At 41.0% G+C, this 24,113-nt stretch overlaps 1 protein-coding gene across 7 annotated transcripts; it reads left to right on the top strand.

The window, feature by feature from the left end:
• The first annotated feature begins 5,326 nt into the window (after positions 1-5,326).
• Positions 5,327-22,733, top strand: ACOT9 (acyl-CoA thioesterase 9). Of its 7 annotated transcripts, none has more exons than XM_037022464.2 (17): positions 5,334-5,545; positions 9,561-9,664; positions 9,777-9,874; positions 10,871-10,897; positions 11,520-11,565; positions 13,501-13,671; positions 13,915-13,952; positions 15,604-15,687; positions 16,057-16,160; positions 19,130-19,203; positions 19,933-20,000; positions 20,511-20,622; positions 20,852-20,942; positions 21,119-21,204; positions 21,590-21,677; positions 21,838-21,988; positions 22,441-22,733. In XM_037022464.2, exons 2-17 carry the CDS (start codon positions 9,588-9,590, stop codon positions 22,527-22,529), a joined length of 1,404 nt encoding a protein of 467 aa, XP_036878359.2. In that variant the 5' UTR covers positions 5,334-5,545; positions 9,561-9,587; the 3' UTR covers positions 22,530-22,733. The 7 variants fall into 7 exon arrangements, 6 of the variants coding, with proteins under 6 accessions (XP_036878361.2, XP_017529624.3, XP_017529615.3 ...); XM_037022463.2 differs by having other exon boundaries at positions 10,871-10,906; XR_012127554.1 differs by lacking the exon at positions 21,590-21,677 and having other exon boundaries at positions 5,327-5,545; positions 10,871-10,906.
• Positions 22,734-24,113: the final 1,380 nt, after the last annotated feature.

The following is a 24,113-nucleotide window of genomic DNA, read 5'->3' as shown; positions in this document are numbered from 1 at the left end:
GGTGTTGATTCAAGCCATGAAATTTATGGTAACATGTTACAGCAGAGATAGGAAACCAATATAGTGGGTGAGGAAAAAAACTGTCCAAATCACATTGTCCAGGAACAATTCACTCTTGCTGTATCAGGGGTACTTTGCAAATCCCTTTATTATAGCTAATGTCATTAAATTATATTGTGTTGTTTTCATGTTCCTCTATCTTAGGCTGTTTGCTTCTCCTGGCCCAGGATTATGCCTTTTCCATGTCTGTATTCTTAGTCTGTCAGCTGTCACTGAATCTGTGTGTGTGTCTGTAGTGCTGAAAGAGGAAGTGGGGAGGAGATGTGCTGGTCATGACATCAGCGATAGGGAGGGGAAGCCTAAGAACTTGTGGGGACTGAATTGGGTTCACTGTGGTGTGGGCCCTTCGGGTTTGGAATGCAGAGAATCTGCAGGTCGGCTGCAGGCATGGGGAGGCTGCATCACAAGCAGCTTGGTCTCAGTGGGGGCTTTGGGTCCAGGAATGATTCAACAGAACTCTGAGACTCCTGGATGTGCCCACTGAGAGTGTTTCTCAACTCACTTCCACAGCTGCCACCTAGAATGTTTCTCAATCCTCCTGGTCCCAGCCTGGAAGCGACAGGTTTCAGTGAGCAATGAAGTAGTTCTCATCACTGCAAGTGGCCCTGTTTCTCTGGTTTCCAAATACTGGATCTCAGTACCCTGAGGGGCCGGCCCTGAATGTGCCTTTTAATAGAAAACCCCTGTTCTGGCAGGCTTGGCCTGAGACATTTATTCCAGTACATTAGAGCAGATTACTCTGTGTGTGTGTGTGTGTGTGTGTGTGAGAGAGAGAGAGAGAGACAGAGAGAGAGAAAGAGAGAGAGAGAGAGAGAGAGAGAGAGAGAGACACTTCTACCTCTACCTCTACCTGTATCTCCTCAGGGAAAGCTTTATAGGAACTGCCAGGAAGAACCAGGGTGAGGGAGATGGATGAGCTTGAGCAACACACAGGGAGTGAGGAATTATGGGTAGTACGGACTGGAGTCAAGAAATGGTCACTTCAAAGAGACATTTTGGGAGTAAAATAAGGATCTTTCCTCCTTCCAGGCTTGATTTCTGCATCTCCACAGATAAGGCTAAACAGAAGCCGTATGTGGTATCCTGCACAAGGTGCTAATGAGTTAACTATATAAACTGAACAAAGCAGTCTAACAATCCCGTAAATACCACACATAAAGATGGACCAGCTAGAATAACATGTGTTTCTGAAGATAAAGCAAACTGATACTAATGGTACCACCCTGTTTTTGTGTGGCCCCATCTCCAAGTAACAGACAATACAAATTTACATCCAAAAGCATATTATGTAAATTCAAAAGGCAGCATAATTTTAGCATATATAAAAAATACAAATCATCACTGTAAAGCAAGTTTCAAAAGCTTGCACGTGCTCTGAAGCGTATGCTTTTGCACGGATAGGTTTTCAGCTTTGTTCCTTCTGTGTCTGTGCATCACTGTAGTGGTATCAGAGGTACTTGCTGGTTTTTCTTGGGCTCAGGAACAGAGGGTTGGCTTCTACACTGACCCAGCCGAACAGGTGATTCTGGGATCTGAAGGGAGGCTGTTTCCCATCTGGGATGGTAGCAGTTGGGATAGTGTGAAAAAAACAATGGGAAGTGGGTAGATAAGAGAATGGAGAGAAATAGGATGCAGAGGGAGGAATGAAAGGAAGAGAACTGAATTGTTTGGAGAAAGTAGATTAAGTGGGAGGGAGGGAGGGTGGGCATGACAGGATGAAGACTAATCAGAAAGTTCAGCATGGGTACAGGAGACTCCCATTGACATTTACTGTTTAATTCCAATAAAGAGACATCTTTATTGAAGATAAAATTCTGAAATGAAGATGTTCTACCCTACAGAGATCCTCTGAACCCATGTCACTAAGAGTAGACCTGTTCTAATTGTTTGCTGTTTTTAAGCAAGAGGAAGTTGTTAGAGGCAAAGAGAGCATTGCTGAAGATACGAACCTTTCAACACTTGGATTTGAAGAGCAGTCATAAAAGGAGCTGAAGAAAGGAGGGGAAATTGATAAAAATCACCCTTGTTTCAAAATTACTTAGCCTGAGTTTTGCTTCTGCTGGAGCAAGTGTGTATAATGCTAAACACTTTCATGTAACAGCTCACTAGTCCCTCCTGTTGTTTCTTTGAGGGGAAAACACACTGTAGTTTGTTTGAGGGACAAAATACTTTTCCATAGTTTCCTCTTTCCCCTCCCAACTTTATTCATATCCTTTTGTCTAATCTCTATAATGCAGAAAATAAACTAATTTTTAAAAAGTAGTCTATCTGAACAAAATCATAGCATGAATCAGTTTGTTTATAAGTTGATGACAGTTTTCGAAGAATGTTTTCTCCCTAAATTAGATATCTGAAAGTACATATCGTTCAGCAGCCCCAGGAAAGATGGGGCTTTTCACTCATAATACTAGATTGAACTGACAACATACTAAGTTTTGTTATTTGACTTTGTTCTTCTACTTGTAATAATGACATTGATAATGTCTTATGTATATGTCAAGCATGATTAGATGCCTTTTATTTTTTTTATTTTTTATTTTTTAGTTGATTATTGAATCGAGTACATTAATTCTTTATTTTCTTTTACTACATGGAAAAAGAGAATTTGGAAGTAAATGCCAAAAGATGCCTATTATTATATCTTATTCATATTTTATTTTACAGTATAAATATGCTATTTAATGTCCCTCACAAATTGACAATTGGTTGTAGTCTCATGGGTTTTAATAAAATAAGTATTAAAATAATAACAACCACAATAGAAAAGATACTAGCATTTGGGAGAATAATAACAGCATCCCAAATTTGTGTTAACCAGTCTCGCTGTAACTAAACATTGTTGTCAAGGAAACAGCTCATAAGACTGGGCTAATACGAGCCCCTTGCTGTTTTTTTTGATTTTTTAATTTTGGTATCATTAATCTACAATTACATGAGGAACATTATGTTTACTAGGCTCCCCCCTTCACCAAGTCCCCCCCACAAACCCCATTACAGTCACTGTCCATCAGCGTAGTAAGATGCTGTAGAGTCACTACTTGTCTTCTCTGTGTTAGGTGCCTTTTACTTTAATTTTACATTTGATACCATCTCCCTTACCCTGACTGGAAATCAAAATAGAACTAATGGAGCACAGCAGGAAACAGAAAGATGGGGTGGAGAATCTGTTACTTAAGGACAGTGATTTTCACTACAATACAAATGTTGCCTGTTTCCTGGTATAATTTTGTAACCATTTTGCCTTCTATACCCAAATTTGGTATAACATATATGCTTTACAACAGGAACAAGAACAACAGACACACACATACACACACTCACACATATACAGAAATCAGGTTTGGGAAGCTGTTTTAAGAATTTTATGCAGGCTGCCAATTGAGATCATTGTAGACATGGATGCATACTGGGCTGGCTGGGTTTAGCAGGGGTTCCCTGAGGTTAAAACTAAGGTAAGTAGACTAAGTGATGAGATCATTTTTCTGTAGTGACATCTGTAGAGTTGGTTGCTCAGTAAGTACTCCTTTTCTAGATAAGAAGTGCTCCATATCCCCATCTGCCATATGTGTGGTACTTTTGGGAGTAGCCATATTAGTAGATTGTGATCTGCCACCTATCCCTGGCTCTAGGTGAGGGGGTTTCTGGTAAGTCAGATGGGCCAGTGATATGACCTTGCCCTACTACCACAATCGACCAGTCCTGGGGTGTGTTGGGCCAATGAATCTCTTCTCAGGGGATTCATTCTCTTCTGGGACACAGAAATTTGGGTCAGTCTCTCTGCATGTTGTGGTTGTAAGATGTAAAGTTCAGGAGTTTCTTTTGCCATGTGAGAAAGCCAATATAACAGAAAAAAGAATGAAGCCAGTGTGCAAAGGAAAGCACAGATAGGCTATAGAAGGCATCTTTATGGCATTGAGTTCCTCTTTCATCTGTTTTGGTCCAAATCAGCACTGTTTATATACTGATGAGAATGTGGCCGGAAGGTGACTTGAGTGCACAAAAATTATAAGCTGTCCCTACCCATTATGCCCATCTATCTAACCTGAAAAGTTCTTTTGAACTTCATTTTTCTCCCTGAGTCTATCATTGCCTCAACCAAAAGTCCAAATAAGAACAAGAAAAAAAGTACAATTCAATAAAATATTTATTGTACTGTTAGGTGTGGTAGAATATAAAGAACTGTGCTGACACAAAGCAAAACAAAACCATCACTGGAAATGTAGAGACAATACGAACAAAGATGGAGAGATCCCTGCAGACCAAAAGAAGAGTCATCTGCATGTGGGGCTGATAAAAGGGAAAGAAAAGAGGAACGAGATAGCCAAAGACCATGTTCCATTTGTAATTTCTGAAGTGGTTTTCTAAAAAGCCAGCTTAATTAAAATTGACCAATTTTTATTAAGTATGGGGATCAGAAAAAGCATACAATATCAACCCTGCCACCTGGGAAATTGCCATCTTCAGGAGCAAAGCAAGACGTGCGTGTATTTCGGAAAGAGCCTCTCAATTTATCATCTTGCAGTTTCGTGTTTAGACCAGTTACCATGTTTGAAATTGTTATTTGCTAACTTACTGATTTGGTTTTTCTTCCCTATAAGGTAAGTCCCCTAAAGGGCAGGGTTTTTTGTCTTATTTTGTTGCATCCCCAGCATCTATAACAGCATGTGGCGCAAAAAGCTGAGAATACATTGAATGAGATGGAAAATCAGGTCGTAGGGAAAATTTATCTTAACTCTCCGGCCTTGAGTATCTCTGGGCCAGCCAAAATCTGCAACTGTTAAACATTAGGGGCCAGCCAAGATTAGAAAAGGAAAAATTCTTTTCCTTTAGGTCGTGTTCTCAACCTTTGTTTATGTTAGCATCACCTGGGGCGCCTTCAGCTATCCTGAACACCAGGCGGCACCGCTGACCGACAAAATCAGATTCTCCAGAGGGTGGGACCCAGGAATCAGTATTTTAGAAAAGCTGCCTACGTGCAGCTAAGGGCGAGAACCACAGTCCGGGAGGCGTTGGCACAGCTTTCCAAGCGGGTTAACAGACACAAGCTCCGAGAACACGGCGGCACGGCGCTTGCACGCCACACCCTGGCCGGGCTGCGTGGTGCATGGTGCACGTACTCAACTGTCGCGGGGATAAACCTGCCCTCCAGTTAGCAACACTCCCCACGCTGCTGATTGAGTGGTAAGCTTCGCAGAGACCCGCCTCCCGCCAATGAGCTGGGCGACAGGCGCAGCGTGGCCCCGCCCACGGGCCGCGAAAGGGGGACAGCCCCCCACCCCCGGGGCAGTGCGGGTCCCACCCCCAGGCGGCTTCTCCGCGAGGGTGCGGTCGTGGGGGGGGGGGGGAGGCGAAGCCTGGTCGCGCGCTGGCGCTGGCAGTCGCACTCGTTCTAGCACTCTCCTCTCTGCCCGCCGCCTGGCGTGTGCGACCCGGGCCTCTGGTCGCGTGCACGGCCGCAGAGCGCAATGAGGCGGGCAGCACTGTGGTAGGTGGCCAGGGGCCTAGCGTGGCGCGGAACAGGGGCGCCCACTAACGCTCGCCGCGCGGTTAGCGGGCCCGGGCCGAAGGAGCGGGCCGCCGGCGGGCAGGACTCATGCCGTGGATGTTTGGGTGGAAAGCGGGGCCGTGTGAGCAAGGGTTTCCGCTTACCGCGACCCCGGAGGGACACGGTCCACCGGCCTTAGGTGGGGCACCGCACCTCTCACCCCCGTGCGCCTTAGCGTCTAATGGCACCCGGTTTGATGTTAAAAGCTAAGCAGCACTTTAAGGAAGTTGGGTGTTCCCTGAAATTCCTTTCTCTTTGCTCATCAAGGGTGTGGTTTGGGGGTAGCTCCTTGCCTGAGAGCTAACATTTAGAGTCCCACGTGCCCAGGCCTTTGCCCTCTTTTGGAAAGCATTTTTAGGGTTAAGTGCTGGACCCACTTAGACTGACTTTAAGTGTGTTGTAACGTGGGCACAGATTGCAGGGTACCTTCTGGGTTTCAGGACTGTGTGCCTAAGGCCCTTGGTGATTGGAACTTTACCTTTAATGAGCAGCAAGGTCCTGTAAGTTGAAGTGGGGTGGTGATAGGGCTTTGATTGGGCTGCTTGGAGGAGGAGGATGCCTTTTTATACATGTCATCATCCCAGCTTGCCCAGTTAAGGCCTAGGGCTTAGACTCCTTCACCCCAGTACTCCCAGCTGTCCCAAGTTTTTTCTGCCTGGCTGGGTCCCACACTGCTGTTTCAGTTTCTAGAGTCAATCCCAGTACAGGTGCGCCATGCCTGCGGTGTGGCTACAGTGTTTCTGACACTGATCCATATCTGTTCTCTTGGGGGTCCTGTATCTCTCTCACTGTCCTTGTGGACCTTGCTATTAGTTCAGAAAGGTTCTCTGTGTATGTCTTTCTGTCTCCATAACACTTCAAAAACAAACCTTTGTTAACACTGTTTGAAGACAGCTTGAGACTTATTACAAGAAGGGTCATAGTTGGCTTTGCCTTGCTTTGGACATGATGTGAAAGGCAGTCTACAAGCTCCACGGTCTTGCCCATGTGCCATCTCCTAGTAAACCTTTTTTGGACTCATTTTCCCCCATTTGGAAGTCCTCTGTCTTTGCATTGAACTCCCATAAACCTGCCTTCCTTTCTTATGAGTCCTCTTGAACCTTAAGCAGGTACTAATGTTAGTGTATAGTGAGAGAAAGAGTTTATAAGTGAATACAGACTAAGATGATTAGGTTATTTAGCTGTGGCCTCTTGTTTTCCCAGACTCAAAGAGTCACCTGAATTTGTTTAGTCTCTAAATTGAGGCATTTTTCCAGAGTGGAGAGCATATAAGTGGCATTACCTATTACTGTACAGAAAACTTTGAGACTCCCACCTTAAGCTTGAGACCCAGAACAGAGCCAAGACACTTCTGTTTGTATCTTCAGGTGACTTCTGTGACTCCCTACGCGAGCTGGAGAGGTTGGGCTCTTTGGTCTCCTTTCACTGGAAATGTTCAGTCATGGAGTCCTAGGGCCTGAGTGTCCCAAAGGCCTCTTCATAGTTTTTTTCTAAAGGTGTTGGGGTTTTGCTGCAAAATTCCTGAAGGCTTATCAGGGAATAAGCCAGTAACCCTGACTACTGAGATGCTGGGTGATGATGAACACATTCTCCCAGTCCTTGCCCCTCAGTGCTGCATATATAAAAGGAAGTAGCTTGAGTTTGTGAGAAGGGCAGCGTGCCTGCATGTGCCAGTGTGTGTGCATGTGTGTGTATGGGGGCGGGGAATCTGAAGAACTGGGCTCTTACCTAGTTGACTGGCACTGGGGCAAAGTCATCTAATTTCTTTGGGTCTCAGTTTTTTTAGGAAGTTGGTCTGAATCAATATATTTTAAATATATGGACCTGTTGGGTTGGTCTGTGAATCTTCTGAAATAGAATATACAATTTTGTGTGTCTGTATAAATGTCTCCCCCTACAATGGCCCTGCATGAGGGTCCACAGCTTTTATCAGATTATCAGTAGATACGATACCATATTGTAGTAGAAAGTTACCATAAGCTAAATGTTCATAGGGTAATAGAAATTTATTATGCCAATATATGATTAGAGTGGTCAACAGTTTTTTTTAAAGTGTTCAATTCTCACCTACAGGGTGTTGTGCTACAGGGATATGGCTCCACGTTTCTTAGGGCAATATGCAAAGAACAGGGCTGCAGGACCAGTTTTCCAAGTAATTTGGCCCAACTGTTTCTCTATATTCATCAGCTCCCTTTACTATCTCCATTTAAATCTCCATTAGGAGGTGGTCTGTCATGTGCTTAGCTTATGCTTTCTAAATTTCTGGTCCTTATTTTTTGACTTGTAGGGGAGACTTGGGAGAAGCGTGTAATAGCTAGTGTTTTTTGAGGACTTAATCCATACTCGGCATGCTCCTGAAGGCTTAACATGTGTTAACTTCCTTATCCTTATGATAATCTTATGGGATAAATACTATTTACAGATGAGGAAAATGAAGCTCAGGGATATTAGGTAACTTGCCCAAAGTCACTCAGCTAACAAGCGGCACGGTCAGCTTCTTTACCTCTTACGATCGTGCCTCTCAGGCAGGCAGAATGCGATGGTTTTCATCACTCTTCAGAAAGTGCTGCTTCTTAGGGTAACAAAACAAAAATGCTTGCATATATGTGTATTTACTCAAATATTTGAGCTTGGTTATTTAGTTTGTGATGAGTATTCAAAGTATTCAGCCACTCAGATCTCATTTCTTATATTAGGAACATCTTCATCATTATAATCGCTAATTAATCTGTTAAGGGCATGATTTATTTGCTCTTTCAGCTAACAGTAGCAATGAAAAATAGCTTTTTTCCAGTGTGCTTCTTAAAACCTGATATATTCAGTTGCAGAATGCTAGTTTCTGAGGAGGTAGAATGAGGGACTGCATACTCTGTTTCCTTCAGTAAGGGATTTGAACTTATAGAAAATACATGAAATGGAAAAAGAAAATTCAGTTCACATTCTGAGAAAATGCAAATCAAAGTCAAGAACAATAAGAGTGAAATCTGCATACAAAAATACAGAAATGGAACATTTACTGTGAAAAAATAAACCCAAAGTATGTAAGATAGAGGCTTGTTAGCTATGTGATCGAAGAATAAACATGAAACTAAAGCCCCCAGTACTCCCACAAGCATTCTGGTCTTAGTGGACCAGCAGGGATTGTCTCAGCCAGTGTGATGACTGGCTGGCTAAGGACTTAAATTGGCCAGTGAACATGTGCTCTCGTATTTGTGTGTTCTTTGCAGTTAGATGAGTTGACTTTGTGAAAGGACAAGGATTTGTTATAGCAGCACAGCTGTCAAGACCACATGTAGATTTACCAAGTATCTTTACCGAGAGACTTTTCCCAAATATGCTGTAATTCAGAAGAGAAGTCTGTATTAAACTTGGGCTCTAAAGAAAATTAAAAATACACTTGTTTGGAGAGGCGGGGGTTAGTCATCACTTGTCCCTGCAATAGGGAGTAAGAATTTGGTATTCACCTGACCCAGAATGAGTAACAGTATTTGGGTTCTTGACCTCTTCAGTGTTTTGCCTTCTTCAGTTGTGCTGTCAGCAGATCAGTTTGTCAGTCCCTGATATGATAGTGTGTGGTTAGGAGTCTATGCTTAAGCAGTAGGGAACCAAAATCAACTTAAGCATCTTATTTTGGGAGAATAAGTTAGGTATATTTGGCCAAATAGCTTGTTTTATTCCATTGAGGATTAGGAAATTTCTGCTTAAGCCAATTAATACTCTCTGAGTCTGGGAAGGGTTAATTCTGTTTTCAAAGTTGATTAATTTATAATTGGGTTTAGCTTATTTATTGCAGAAATATGGTGTGATAATAAAGAACAAAGTAAATGTTCATAATTAATTTACTTGACTATTTAGCCAATCAGTTTTGGGCTACTGAAGCTAATAAAATAGAGCAAGAATAAATCCATTTTATTCTGCTCTGATATTTTTCTTATGTCTTTTGTGCATTTTATAGATAGTTACCCAATTGGTCTCCCAGAAAATGTTCATTCTAGTTGGAGAGATGAGTTATGCAAATACACTACACTTGAGAAAAAAGTACAGACCCCCTACAAGACTGTATGTATTAAAGACATGGGATAGCCAAGTGCTCTTTGGGGAAGGCATCGGTCTTTGGGGTTGCCAGGGAAGAAGCCATGTTTTATCTTGTGTGTTTTATCTTGTTTTGTAGGCTTTGTCCCTTGCGCAAGGGACTGCTCACTCCTGGCAGAGGACTGACTCAAGGATCTCAGAATCCCGAGAAACACGGAGTCTTCCATGTTAATGAAGGCAAGCATGGCTGTTTACCTTCTAGGCCCATGTGGTGAAAAACCCTGTTTTATTTGGAAGGCTTATAGATAGATTGTTTAGGGCAAGTGAGGCATACTACAGGTAGCTCTTTCATACACTTCTCATTTATAAAATGACCAGGATAGCTTTGGATAGAAATCACCTTTGGAAATTGAGCTTCAGTTCCTGGGATCCCTGAGGACTAAGCTCTTTCAGTTAAGTGATTTCCGCTTCCTGTGTGTGTGGGTACTAAAGGGAAAGGCAGGCATGGAGAAAGACCTAATGCATGAATAAAAGATGGGCCCTTCAGTTGTACCAGTTAAAGGCTCCTGCTCCTGGTCTGTTGTTTCGTTAGAGGGATCCTGTTAATCTGTGCTTGATTGAAGTTAACTTCAGTTATTAATCTGATATGCAGACTATTGGATGTTTGTATCAGTTTAGTAGGGAGTATTCATTACAATTAAGATCATAGCTTCTTTAAAGAGTGCACATAAATATACATGTATATATATAATTTAAAATTCTGCTTTACTTTTTGGCCCTTAGCACCTGCCTTTCCTCTTATACTGACTAAAACAGTAATAATCTGTTTATGTCAGTAAGCACCATTACTCTGTGTAATTTCTGTTCATTCTTTTATTCAAGGAACACAGTAAGAAAAAGACTAATTTACTTACGGTTATTTTTTGCAGTTTTATATGATTTAATTGTAATTAGAGTTTGCACCAAATTTATGGTATATAACAATTGCTTGATGGTAAAATCAGCCATTTTTTCATGGTAGTTAAAGTGCATGTTAATATAACCATGTTTGGTCAGTTGGTTATTGAAGGACCAAGAATTGGTATAGTTCATTTCCTGTAACTGGAATATATATTTCAAAGTGCTAGAAAAACACATGAACTCAACACATGACTTGAAGTCCTATAGATTTATTTATTTTTTAGTTTTGAATTACTACTGCTTATCTAATTTATTTTTCCTTTATCCATATAGCATGTTCACCTATACATGTGAATCATGGTGTGTGTGGTAATTAGTATCAACTTTTTTTAAGTTCTTGTATTTTTCTTTGCACTAATTCATTCTTGCACTTTTGGGCAGTGAGCATTAGGTAAAATTAAATTGCATTCTTTGCCTTTCCTTAATTTACATCTTTGCTTTATTTTTCTGGCTTAAGCTTTTCTAGCAATTAGGGTAGTATGGTAGTATAAATATATGAGAAATCAGTTAGAATAAGACTTAGAGTTAGTGTTAGTGCCTGAATTAAGTAATTTGATCTACTGCCTACAGGAAGATAGGTGGGGATTCTGTTCATAATATCTCCATCATAAAGGGACTCCTACTGACACTGATACAGAGCCATCTGTTAAATCATTGGAGTTACCCATTTTTTGTTTATATAAACTCCAGTGATCAGCACAAGGGTATTCTTTTCTGTACCAAGGAGACAATAGTTGGCTCAAGTTTTCAGGAAGCCAGAGCATGATCCCTTCGCTGAGCTGTTTGCTGTGGCATTAAATGGAAATTCGTGAATCAGCTTTTGAGCGCATGAATCGCTGTTCATAGTTCTTGAACTCCTTGCCATAATTCAGTTCTACTTATTTCTTTGTTTTGTGGAATAACCTCTTTATTTTTGTTTTAGTTCGAGACAAGTTGCGGGAGATAGTAGGAGCATCCACAAACTGGAGGTACGTACTGGTGTCTTCATTCTTTCATGACTAAAGTGGTGTGCTAAGTCGTATTTAGGTTCAATTGATGGTCCCATTGTAGGGATGGCAGTGGTGGGGGGGTCCTCTGTTCGGAAATGGGTTGAGAGGTTTTTTACTTGGGGCAGAAGATCAACACTCCAACATACTCATGAGTTGAAGCATTTTGGTATAAGATAATGTGATTTACATGTACATTTTTCAAAGTGCCTTGAGGTGTATTACCTCCCAGATTCTCAGTGAAACTTGTGACATGCTTATGGCATATGTTTCCACCCCTTTTTACATGTGATGAAACTGAAACTCAGAGGGATTGAACAATTCAGTATCAGGGTTTGGGTCTTGAACCCAAGTTTACTGGTGTTTCTATTTCATGTAGCCTGACTCCTTTATTGCTTCTTGTCAGTTCACAGTTTACCAGGTCTTCCACTCAATCTTTCTCTTTCTCTCAGTATTTCCCTGCTGTAAAATAGGATAATATTTGTCTTGATGCACAGAATTTTGAGGCTAAAAATGACGTAAGAAGTAAAAGCACCAGTGATCTCTAGATACACAATAAGTTATTGTTGGTATGGAAATTATCTAATAACTTCTTTTTTTATTTTTTTTTAATTTTGTTATCATTAATATTGACTTCTTTTTAACTTTTTATATAAAAAATTTCAGTTTACTGAAAAGTAGAAAAAGTGAATACTTATGTCCCCACCAGCTGGAAACTTGTTAACATTTTTCCAGATTTTCCAATATACATATATTGGTTGAACTTAAATAGTTCAATGACACTTCAGCATACATCTCCAGTAAATAAATATATTCTCCTGTATGACATGCAGTTATCATGACACTTCAGTATGCATCTCCAGTCTGTATAACAAAGTCAGCAGTCATGTATCTCTAGCAAACAAGACATTCTCTTACATAATGAAGTTGACAGTAATTCTCTAATAGTATAGTACTCATCCATATTCAGATTTCCTCAACTGTTACCCAAATGTCTTTTATAGCTTTTTAAGAAAGATCAAGATCCAAAAAAGGATTGTATATTACATTCAGTAGTTATGACTCTTTAGTCTCCCCTAAGCTACAAGAATAAGTATAATAGACAGTTATCTCACCCCTCTTTTTTTCTCCATGAGCTTGACTAAAAAAAGAGGCCAAGCCATTTGTCCTGTAGAATGTTCCACATTCTGGATTTACCTGGTACCATTTAACTTGTTCCTCTATCCCCTATATTTTTTTGTAGGCTAAACCTTTCTGGCAATACTTCATTAATGAAGCATAGAAAGACATCTTAATTAATGATACTGTCAACTTTTTAGTTCTATCCCCTTGTCTCTCTCTCTTCTCTTACACCTTAATCGTCTCTTCTTTTTCTTTCTTGTCTCCCTTTTCATGTCTCTACAACTTTACCTTTTGCTCTGCCTTCCATACCTCTTTTGGATTTACTCCATCTTTCCTTCTCTGTCTCTCTTTCCTGAAATTGAAGGCAGAGAGAGAGAGAGCTGGGGCACAGAGAATACAAGAATTGTCAAGGTGAGAAATGGGAATGTGGAGTTCAGTGGCCATGTTGTTCTTTGGCTCATATGTATATATATATATACACACACAGTAGTGTGTCTGTCACTATTTTAAATTTGATTTGAAGTATTGTATATTTGACTATTTGGTGAGTATGAATATGGTGCATTTGGGTATTTCTTTATCAATTGTAAGTATGTCTTTCTTATCTACGAACCTAAGAGATTTTAACAAGTTTTTAATTTCCCCAAGTGGCAGGTGGGAAAGGAGGTAAGGAAGAGGAGATGATGTAGGTCCTGACCTTTTCTTTCCTCCTTTGATGGTGTCTGACTGGCCTGTATGTCATTGTGGAATAGCACTGCCCCTGTGTTTCATGAAGCTCGCATCCTTTCTTCTCAGAGACCATGTGAAAGCAATGGAAGAAAGAAAATTACTTCATAGTTTTTTGGCTAAGTCACAGAAAGGCCTGCCACCCAGGAGAATGAAAGACAGTTATATCGAAGTTCTTTTGCCTCTGGGCGGTCAGCCTGAATTACGAGAGAAATACTTGACTGTTCAAAACACCGTAAGGTAACACAGCACTGTTTATATTCGTGTTATTTCCTTTCTTTATTACAACTTTGAGATGTAATTCACATACCACTCCAGTCACCTATTTATTGAAAGTGTACAATTCTGTGGTCTTCAGTATATTCTGAGTTGTGCAGCCATCATCACAATCAATTTCTGAACATTTTCATCTCTCCAAAGTGTGTTACTTATTTTTAAAGGGTGACAGTCATGATTTTCATCACAGTTTTTCTTATTTTACAGATTTGGCAGGGTTCTTGAGGACCTTGACAGCTTAGGAGGTACTGGTATTATTTTAGTATTTCTACCTAGATACTTACAGCTATACATTGAATCCTGTGGCTGGAAAGGGCCTTTTTATTCATTCTTTAACTTGCACAGATGAAGATATTCTAAGAGAGTGGAAAAAGAAGGGCATCTACTGCCACTGAACTGTCATAAATTTTTTCCCTAAAAATGTAGATTCCCATTTAACAGAGTTATAATCTGATTAATCCTTCTTCCTAATAACATTTTTAAAGTCTTAGATTTACAGATAAGTTACAAATATAGTACAAAGAATTGTTCTTCCCCGAATCATGTGAGAGTGTGTTGCTGACATGAAGCATATCACCCCTGTAGGTTTTCATGTGTATTTCCTACAAACAAGGACAGCCTCCTGTATATGTTCCCCTACCCCTTTGTGGCTCCTAATATTGCTGAATTCATCCTTGGGCTTTGGTGACATTTCTTCCTGCCTCTCTGGCTGCTCCTTCCCAGTCTCCTTTGTAGGTTCCTCTTTCTTTATTGATCCCTTAAATGTCTGTTATCCGAGGATTTTCTCTTCTGCCCTTCTTCTGGTTATCTGCACATTCTCTGTCAATAATCTCATTTACTCCCAGTGTTTCAGTTGCTAGCAGTATGCAGAATACTTAGGAGGCGACTATATTCCTGGCCTGCTTTTCTGAGTTCCAGACCAGTTTGTCCTCCTGCCTATTGGACAACTTTGGATGTGTCATGGATGCCTAGAATTCAACATGTGGAAAAAACCCATTCTGCTTTTGCCGTATTCTTTTTTTCAGCGAATGTACACCATCTTCACTCATGCAAGCTAGAAACCTGGGTTCATTCAAATCTTGTCAAGTCTACCCTCTTAGCTCTTGGATCTTTTTATTTCCACCAGTATTTCCATAGGTCAGGCACATTTGATTTATGGGTACCCACAGAGCCTTTTAAATGGAGTTTCTTGTCTTTAGCCTCTCATTCCCCTAATACATCGTTTAGCAGGTGCATGGGTGGAAGGATTTATTCTCACTCAGCAGATATTGATTGAGCACAGACCCTGTCCTGTGGGTTGATGATAAAGTTTAAATAAATTGTGGGGGAAGCAGGGAGGCCACTAGGCATGGAAGTATAGTCCAATTTTATAAATGAGTTGATTTTTGTAAGGTGCATAGAACCATGCTTGGCATGTATAAATATTTGTTAAAATATGGAAAGGATACAGATAACCACAGGTTGGTGCAGGAGCTGAGGGTATTACAGGGAAGGAGGGATGACTGATCAAAGTAATTGCTTCATGATTAGGGAAGAGTCAGGAGGAAAAAGTGCAGCTGAGTCCCGAGGACTTTGGTTCTCTTCTCTGAAGACATTTGATGCTGTTGGACTTCTGTGCTGGGGTCTTTGTCTCACTTAGGCACCGTCTCTGTGGGTGGCCTGGGCTTTGGGCTTCGGTTTCCTCACCAAATATAAAATTGAGCATATGGTTAGATTAGAGGATCCCCAAATCTCTTCAGTGTATAAGTCTTGGGTTTTAGGATTAGACTATTAGCAGAATATGGGGGAATGGGTCATCAAAACATAAGACTTTTAATGTATTTTGGGGTGTAAATTGTAAATGTTGAGAGAGAGTTTTGCTTTTCCTTTATTTGGTTCTCTTCTGTTTTCCTACAGTTCTTATTTGCTACATGCACACCAAAGTTCATTCAGCTAAGATGTCTCCTTTATCGATAGTTACAGCCCTAGTGGACAAAATTGGTAAGTGATATAATTCTCTATGTATACTTAAATTTCTTAAGAGATTAGAGGAAATATATTAATTCTAAGGGGGGATTTTTATGCCTATTTAAATGTGAAAATATCTAGAATGCTGTATACCAAGGTATTTATTATAATTATCTTAAGGTGAAAGGGTTTGCGTGATTCCAGTTTTATATTTATATCTTTTGCAGTGTCTACACTTTTCAAAAAGACATGCATATTTCTTTTGAATGTCAAAAAAGGCATTTTTAGTTTTGAAGACAAAAAAGAAAGGTGGAATTTGCCAAATTTCAAATGAAATTGTCCATTTATAGTATAGAAAATTTTGGATATGGTTTGCACTCAGATTGATTTTCTGTTTTACAGATATGTGTAAGAAGAGCTTAAGCCCAGAACAGGACATCAAGTTCAGTGGCCACGTTAGCTGGGTTGGGAAGACATCCATGGAAGTGAAGATGCATATGTTCCAGGTGTGTTCTGTGCCCAGAGATCACCCCCTTGTTCCAATACCACTGACTAGTCTGAATGAAGGAAAACCTTATTTGCCCATCTACCCATAGGCAGGTGTACAGCTCACTTGTCTGTGGTTAAAAAAACAATTGAAAGTTCATGTCATGCAGATGGTGGGAAAAGACTGACACATTTGCTGTTTAGAGTTTATTACTTTGAAATCATATATGGCTCCATGTTAAGATGCTTTTTTCTGTTTTTGTCCTAGAGAATATCACAAAAGTCTGAGTTGTGTTAGGCATGAATGGGAGCCATCACTGTCTTAGTTTCCTACAGGGCTGCTGTAACAAAGTACTACCAACCAGGTGGCTGAAAACAACTGAAATTACTTGTCTCACAGTTTGGAGGCAGATGTCCAGAATCAAGTCTCAGTTGGATCGTGCTTCCTCTAAACCTGTAGGGGAGGATCCCTACTTGCTTCTTATTAGCTTCTGGTGGTTTGCTGGCAGTCCTTGGCAGTCCTTGGCTTGCAGCTGTAACACTACATCCCCTGTCTCCATTGTCACATGGCATTTTCCCCTTGAGTGTCTGTGTTTCTGTGACTCTTCTCTTCTTATAAGGACATCAATAACATTGAATTAAGGGCCTATCCTACTCCAGTATGACCTCATCTTAACTGATTATATCTGCAGCAACCCACAGGTACCTCAAAGAAGGTACTCTAGCACAGAGATCAAATAATTCAGGGCATATCCAAGATTTCATTGTGCACTTTATTGAAGAATGACTTAGGGTATTCAGTAGGCCTGTTATACAGATAATTTTTTTCTGTTATGAAATTTTGAAGCATTTCACCTTTTGGAAGAAGTCTGCAGCTTGCTCTGCAGGCATTAAAGTTACTTGTCAGAATAGTTAAGTAGTTTTTTATTTGATGCCATATGTAAGCACTTGAATTCTTTAATGCCCATGTTGCTGTAACTGACAGTAATACTGTTTTTAAGACAAAACGCAATAAAGTTGTTGTGGATGCTATGATTTGTCCACGTTCTTTTTTAACTTTCATGGTTGGTTCCTAGCCTGCTCAGTGCCACACACTGCTGTGTGAGTATCATTGCTTGTACTCCTTCCTTTGCCTGCAGTCCTTGTGCTTTCACTCTGCATATTCATATTCCACCTGGCATAGGACCTGCTTTCTAGGGAATCTTGACAATCTGAATCTTGGCCGAATAGGTTGAAAAAGATACAGGAATTATTGGGAGGAGAGGACCAATGAAAATCAATGTCAGGCGAGTACAAACTTGTTTTAAGTGCACATTTCTCACTGGTCATGTTGACTAGGACCTCATGACCTGAGGGATCCTTTCTGTTCTTTGCTGCTTATTAGCCATGTGACTGTGGATAATTTCCCATTTCTGAGCCTCTGTTTTCTCAAGTGTGACATGGGAACAGTAATAGTGCTACTTTTTATGGTGTGGTAAGGGTGAAATTGCCCAACAACCCAACCCTATAAAGTACTTGGCACATTGCCTGTCACACAGTAATCAAATGTTGGCAATAGTGTTAATTTATTATCATTACTCTGGGCAGGGTCCCAAATCTCCATTCTGGGCTTGATGCTTCAGACCCCAGGGCCTGTTTTGTCTCTCCCCTACATGTGCTCTTGCTGCCTCAAGTCCAGTGTGTCCCAGACTGGATGCATCAGCTTCTTTCCAGTCCTGATCCTCCTCCCGTTCTGCTGGCCACCCTCCTATTTCCTCCAGCTCCAAATCTTTGTGATGGCTTTAACTTTTCCCTTTCCTATGCAGTCTTTTGCCAAGTCTTGCTAATTCATCACCCACAGCAACTCATCAGAGTCCTTTCTTCCCCTTCCACTTGGCCCCTGTGTTTCATTCATGCCCTCACTACCTTTTGTGTGAGTACATTAACTGACTTATAATTAGTTTGCCTGCCTTTAGCCCGTCCTCTGTTAATTTTACACATTTTCACCAGTTGTATCTTCTTGCAAAGCCGATCTTAAATCATACTGCTCCCCTACTCAAACCTTCTGTGACCATTATCTGGATTACAGTATAAACACCTTTGGCCAGTTAGGGTCCACGGTGTTCTGTAAACTAGCTCCGACCTACCTTTCCAACCGTATTCCTTCTGACTTGTCTTTTATATACCTTCATAAAGCTCCCTGCTGGACACTGAGCTAAGAGTACAGAGTTGTTCATCTTTGCATTCTTGATGCATGGCACTAGTAGGCACTCCTCAGAAGAATCTGTACGTTAAGTAGTGAGGGAGCTGATGAGTATCATTGCTTGTACTCCTTCCTTTGCCTGCAGTCCTTGTGCTTTCACTCTGCATATTCATATTCCACCTGTGCTTCCAGGTCGCTTCATGCCTGGATCCTCGCCCAGTCCTCCCAGCTCACAGTACCTATTCCTCAGTACCCTTTCTCTAACCCGCTGGCCTGGCACCTGCTACTTTCTGCTTCACAAAGCTGCATATGTACATGTGCTGGTAGTTGGCACACAAAACGTCACTGAGAATACTAATGTTGAGTACTGGTCAGCATGTGCCATTGTGAAGACAGGCAGGCCTGCAGGAAGCCAGGATTCTGTAGGATGTGGGACAGTTAAATGAGGATAATGCAGAAGGTCCCTCTGTGACCCTTGCCCTTGGGTCCCAGTCATGCACTGCTCCGAGGCCCATAAGTTATGGATATCCCAGACCCTCTTGCATAGTGCCCTACCTGTGTTTTTGGGTGTCTTTCTGCTCTGCTCAACCACAGGCTCCTCAGTCATGCTGCTGTTCCCACCCAGAGCCTAGTTCTGTGCCTGGCAAGTCAGGGTAGGCAACTCAAAAGATGGTGGTTCATGAATGCACCTCTGTTTTTTTTTAAGATTTCAGCCTTTCTCAAAGCATGCTTGATATCTGTTGAAATTGTAGTAGGTCTTCCAAGTAAATGCATTTCTTACACCTGCATTTTATTTCCTTTGTCTAGTTATATGACAATGAATTTTGTCCTGTTTTGGATGCAACATTTGTCATGGTGGCTCGTGATTCTGAAAATAAAGGGTAATTGCTGTTTTTTTCCTAATTCTTGATTTTGAAAAATTTCAAAGGTACATAACACTAGAGAGAAGACTATAATGAAATCCCATATACCCATTACCTGGATTTAAGAGTTATAATATTTTTGCTGTATTTGCTCCATCTGCTTTTTAAAAAATATATTATCTTTATAATATTTTAAAGCAAATCGCAGACATAATGACATTTCACTTCTAAATACTTTAGGCATTTCTTTAAAAATGAGGATGTTCTGTTATCTAATATATGATCCATATTCAAACTTTGCCAGTTGATCCTGAAATTTCTTTTATAGCCTTTTCCCCTGAGTCAGGATCTGGTCAAGGATCATGTATTGCATGTAGTTACTATTTTTTAAAAATAGTCCCTTTGCTATTTTCTAAGACATGGACATTTTTGAAGAGTCCAGGCCAGTTGTCATGTGGAATGTTTTGCAGCCTGTTTTTGACTGTTTGTTCATTATTAGAATCAGGTGAAACATTTTGGCAAGAGGAAGTTTCCTTTTTATAATGTGAACTTTCTCATGTACAGGTAAGTCTGTAACTAGAAGGCTCCCCTAATTGATTGTTCCAGAGTTTTTGTATGAAATAGTAAGCATTACCCAAAAGAAACAGCAAAGACTTGAAAACTAGTAAGTAATCATTCATTTTCCATTTTTATTAGTTAATGGGTACATCTTAACTGTATTCTTCTCTATTCTTTTCTTCTCTTTAGGCCGGCATTTGTAAATCCACTCATCCTTGAAACCCCAGAGGAAGAAGAGCTCTTTAGACAAGGAGAATGTATATTAATTTGTTTATAATAAGATATAATTAAAAACACACTAGCTGTACTACAGAGATTATTTAAGTGTATGTATAGACTCCTCATACCAGTCAAGTGTTTTACTCATGCCAAGGATTTATTGCTATTAAAAATACCTTATTTTTTGTTCCACAGAGTTCATGCTTTGAACAGTTTTATTCATCAGACAGTATTTATTAAGTGAAGTAATTTGTTTTCTCATTTTTAATGAAATGAGAAATGTATCTAAAGTAACTACCCATCAGGGCTCTAGGCTAGGATGATTGTAAGTGGCTTCACACTGAGCCATATAATTTCCATCTAAAAGCAAAGACTGGACATTTTGTGTGGCCTTGGGCAGCCTTCTCTGGGATATATGTTCAGTTTCCATTGGTCTTTTTGAAACCCGGAAATACTGCCTTTGTAGGGTCCAAGGCGGCTCAGGTCAGGGACCCCAGTGCTCTAGTGTGGCACTGCTGATTGTTGCTCCTTTTTGTCCCATGTTCCAGTGAACAAGGGGAGAAGGGTTGCTTTCAGCTCCACGTCGTTGCTGAAAATGGCTCCCAGTGCTGAGGAGAGGACAACCATACATGAGATGTTTCTTAACACACTGGATCCAAAGTAAGTAAGGATGGTGAAAGTCCAGGTTGGAAAAGCATTTAAACCTTGGCCTTCTCCAGAGCCATGCTTGCCTGAACATATTGGGTGGTGTTTGCAAATATTTGACTTGCCTTTTAAAAAAAAATTATCCTCAAGGAGGAATTTCAATGCAGCCAATCCCGCAAATATTTTACTTTTCATCAGTGAAACCATAGCATTAACAGGGTTTGCTAAATCTCCATTTGTCCAGGACTATAAGTTTTCGCAGTCGAGTTTTGCCCCCTAATGCAGTGTGGATGGAGACTTCAAAACTGAAGAGCTTGGTAGTTTGCCACCCTCAGGTACTGTAATTTAGTGAAAAAGCTTCTCAGTAGGATAACTTGCATTTGTGATATGCCCCTAAGATTTGGCACATCTTTCAACTGACCTCTGTTCTATGGCATTGTTAATTCCTTTGTTTGATGCATGAAGGTGGCTATGAGATTGTATTTGTTAATATTTATTTTATGTCCTATAGGAGCGGAACATTTTTAATCGGATCTTTGGTGGTTTCCTTATGAGGAAAGCATACGAACTTGGATGGGCTACTGCTTGTAACTTTGGGTGAGTTACATTTAAGGTAGTTTTAACTTCTGAGAAGCAATTTATACTACCCCATTGTAATGAAACATTTTGGACCAGTCTTGATGTATTGGGGAGTATGTTGTGTTTTTAAATAAATACCACAATGGTAACAGCTGGGTTTGATCTTCATGCTAGAAGGCTGTTACTCTGACTTTAAAAGTTAGTACATTAAAAACCTACTGAGAAAAGGAGTTGATATGCAGATCTGGTCATAATGGCATCTCACCATTCCTCGCTGGTCAGAGGTTTCCCTCTCTAGGTTTATTCTCTGATCATTTAAATTTTGCTTCAACTGATTGTTAGGGAAAAAATGGAGATCATCTGAGTTTTGTAGTTGACCCCCAATTCTGCCTCTCCCCAATAGTGGTTCCCGAGCATTTGTAGTAGCAGTGGATGATATCATGTTTCAGAAACCTGTTGAGGTTGGATCATTGCTGTTTCTTTCTTCGCAGGTAGGTATGAGATGAGAGATGAAATACATTTTTTAAAAATCTTTTGGGCCTAGAAGAGAAGTTTTCATATTCTAAAAGCACTTAGGACTGTTTCTCTTAGGACTGTCTTTTCCCCGCTTCCTAATGCAGCTGACTGACTGTTGTGTCTGTGATCTCCTAGGTTTGCTTTACCCAGGACAATTACATTCAAGTCAGAGTACACAGTGAAGTGGCTTCTCTTCAGAATAAGGAGCATATGACCACCAATGTCTTTCATTTCACGTTCATGTCGGAAAAAGAAGTGCCCTTGGTTTTCCCCAGAACATACGGAGGTAAACAGCCAAGTCTGCTTGTCCCTGATGAAGGGAAGAACTTTGAAAGAAATTTCTCTCCTTTTAAATTGTTGTCAGAAGTACGCCGATATCTGTTCACTTGAGAGCATATCTTTAGGAGATTGTGCTTTTGAGGTTCTGCAGCCCTGAATACCGGGATGCCTCGTGGCCTTCAGGGGGCTATTGCTGCTTTGCCTACCTGGCTGTTGTCTGAAGGGCCAGTGCCAGCGCAGGCAGCCACTGGTGGTCAAAGACTGGTCCAGCCAAAGGAAAGGGGTGGGAGTTGAGGCCTGCTCCCTTGGGAGCCTTGCACATCCCTGGCCCAGTAGTACATGCCTCCTGCTGGTTTTGCATGCTCATTGCTTTCCCCCTGTTCCCAAGTAGTCTCATGTTTGCATGATGATTTTCTAAGGGGCTGCAAGTTTCTCCATGTCATCTCTCTTGTGTTTCAGAGTCCATGTTGTATTTAGATGGGCAGCGGCATTTCAACTCCATGAGTGTGTCGGTGAACTTGAGAAAGGACTGCACTGTGAAGCCCTAGGAAGAGAGCGCTTATTGTAGACCAGCACGGCACAGTGATGTAGCACCTGATAAAGGCCTGCCAAGTGTTTTGGTTTTAGTATTTATTCTCTTCCTTCATAGAGAAGAATGTATTCAGCTTATAGGATGATCAGAAAAGCAGAACAAGAGTGGCTGGTTGAGGCAGAGGGAGAAAGTTATTAAACAATAAATCCTTTTAAGACAATTTAAATTGTGAACTTACTATATAGTCTACTGTTTGCTAGAGAAATGAGGGCAGAATGCTTTTGTATGCAATTGGAAATGTTCTTTTCTCACACGTATTGCAAACTGTCAGTGTATGTGGTTTCCTGCCAAGGCATCTGGGGGGCATTCTTTAAATCTGACCTTTGCTGCAATTCCCCTGTGTCGTCTACGTCCCATTAACCCTACGTGATTCCTTTGGTTTTGTTTCCCTTTCCTTGCCAGCTTTTGTTGTTAGCAGAGAGCAGCTGAAAAATTGGGGTGCAGGGATTCAACAGAAGGTACGGCATGTGGAAGACGTCATGGGAAGCTTTAGGTCTGACGCCACACCAAGGGGAGGGGCTCAGAGATGATCTAGATGAGGAAACGCAGGACCATGTGTTCATTCTTTCATTCACCACATAGCTATGGAGCACACTCCGCTCGGGTCTGGGCAGAATATAGCTGATTGGAAAACAAGAATAGTAATGATTAACAGCTACTCATGCTTATAGAGCATGTGGCATGGTGAGGTGGGCACTGTTATAAGCACTTGACATCTATTAGTTCATTTATTTCTTCCACCAACATGATATTCTGTATCATAGAATATCATGAGGCTAGGTCACTCCAGAAACTGAAGCACAGAGAGGTTAACTTGCTCAAGGTCCCATAGCTAGTAAGTGTTGGTGCTGGGACACAGAACCAGGCAGTGTGGGGCCAGGGTACTCTTGACCAGTACACCGTACTGCTTTCTGGAAATACAGCAAGGGAGGCTGTACCCAATATCACAGTGTCACCTAGGAACCCAAAGGGAGGTATTTCCATGAGCCTGCAACCAAGACACAATTTCTTCTTCATGGGACAGGAAGTTGATCACACTCAGAAGAGACCAAAATGAGGCCACATAGAAGAAAAAAGTCATCCCTGAAAAGGTGCTTCTGGAAATGAAGCAGTCTTTAGAGTAGGTTCTAGATCAGCGGTCACAAGTTTGGCTCTGTCTCAGCATTAGCTGCTTAAAAAAAAAATTCCTATTAAATATTTACTGAAATCACAGTCAGTATAACAGGCACTTCTGGCATAGTCATGGGACCAAACACTACTACTCTGGGGGTGTACAATTTGGTGGAATCTGGCCTGTGCTGTACTCTGGTAACTTGCTGGCATCGGTCCTCACCTCCCCCAGTGTACTTGCTGCCATCCTGAGCTTCAGCTGGCCCTTCAGTACAGCATTTTGTATATTTACCTATAACCCTGTGGGGACCCTGAAGTGGATAACAGGAAGGGATGGGTCCTGGGGAATTGTGTGAATGTGCTAGCGTTCATTTAAGAGACCTGCTGCATGCTTTTGTATAGATTATACATTATATATTTAACCATTTAT

Source organism: Manis javanica, chromosome X (genome assembly GCF_040802235.1).
Source record: "Manis javanica isolate MJ-LG chromosome X, MJ_LKY, whole genome shotgun sequence".
NCBI lineage: Eukaryota > Metazoa > Chordata > Mammalia > Pholidota > Manidae > Manis > Manis javanica.
The sequence above is the reverse complement of the archived record's forward strand: the minus strand, read 5'-3'. Positions and strand labels throughout refer to the sequence as shown.

Coding starts and splice junctions, on each gene's coding strand:
- ACOT9 (XM_037022463.2), top strand. CDS start 9,588: ATGTTCATTCTAGTTGGAGAGATGAGTTATGCAAATACACTACACTTG. Junction 9,875..10,870: donor AGTCTTCCATGTTAATGAAG/GCAAGCATGGCT, acceptor TTATCCATATAG/CATGTTCACCTATACATGTG. Junction 15,688..16,056: donor AGCCCTAGTGGACAAAATTG/GTAAGTGATATA, acceptor TCTGTTTTACAG/ATATGTGTAAGAAGAGCTTA.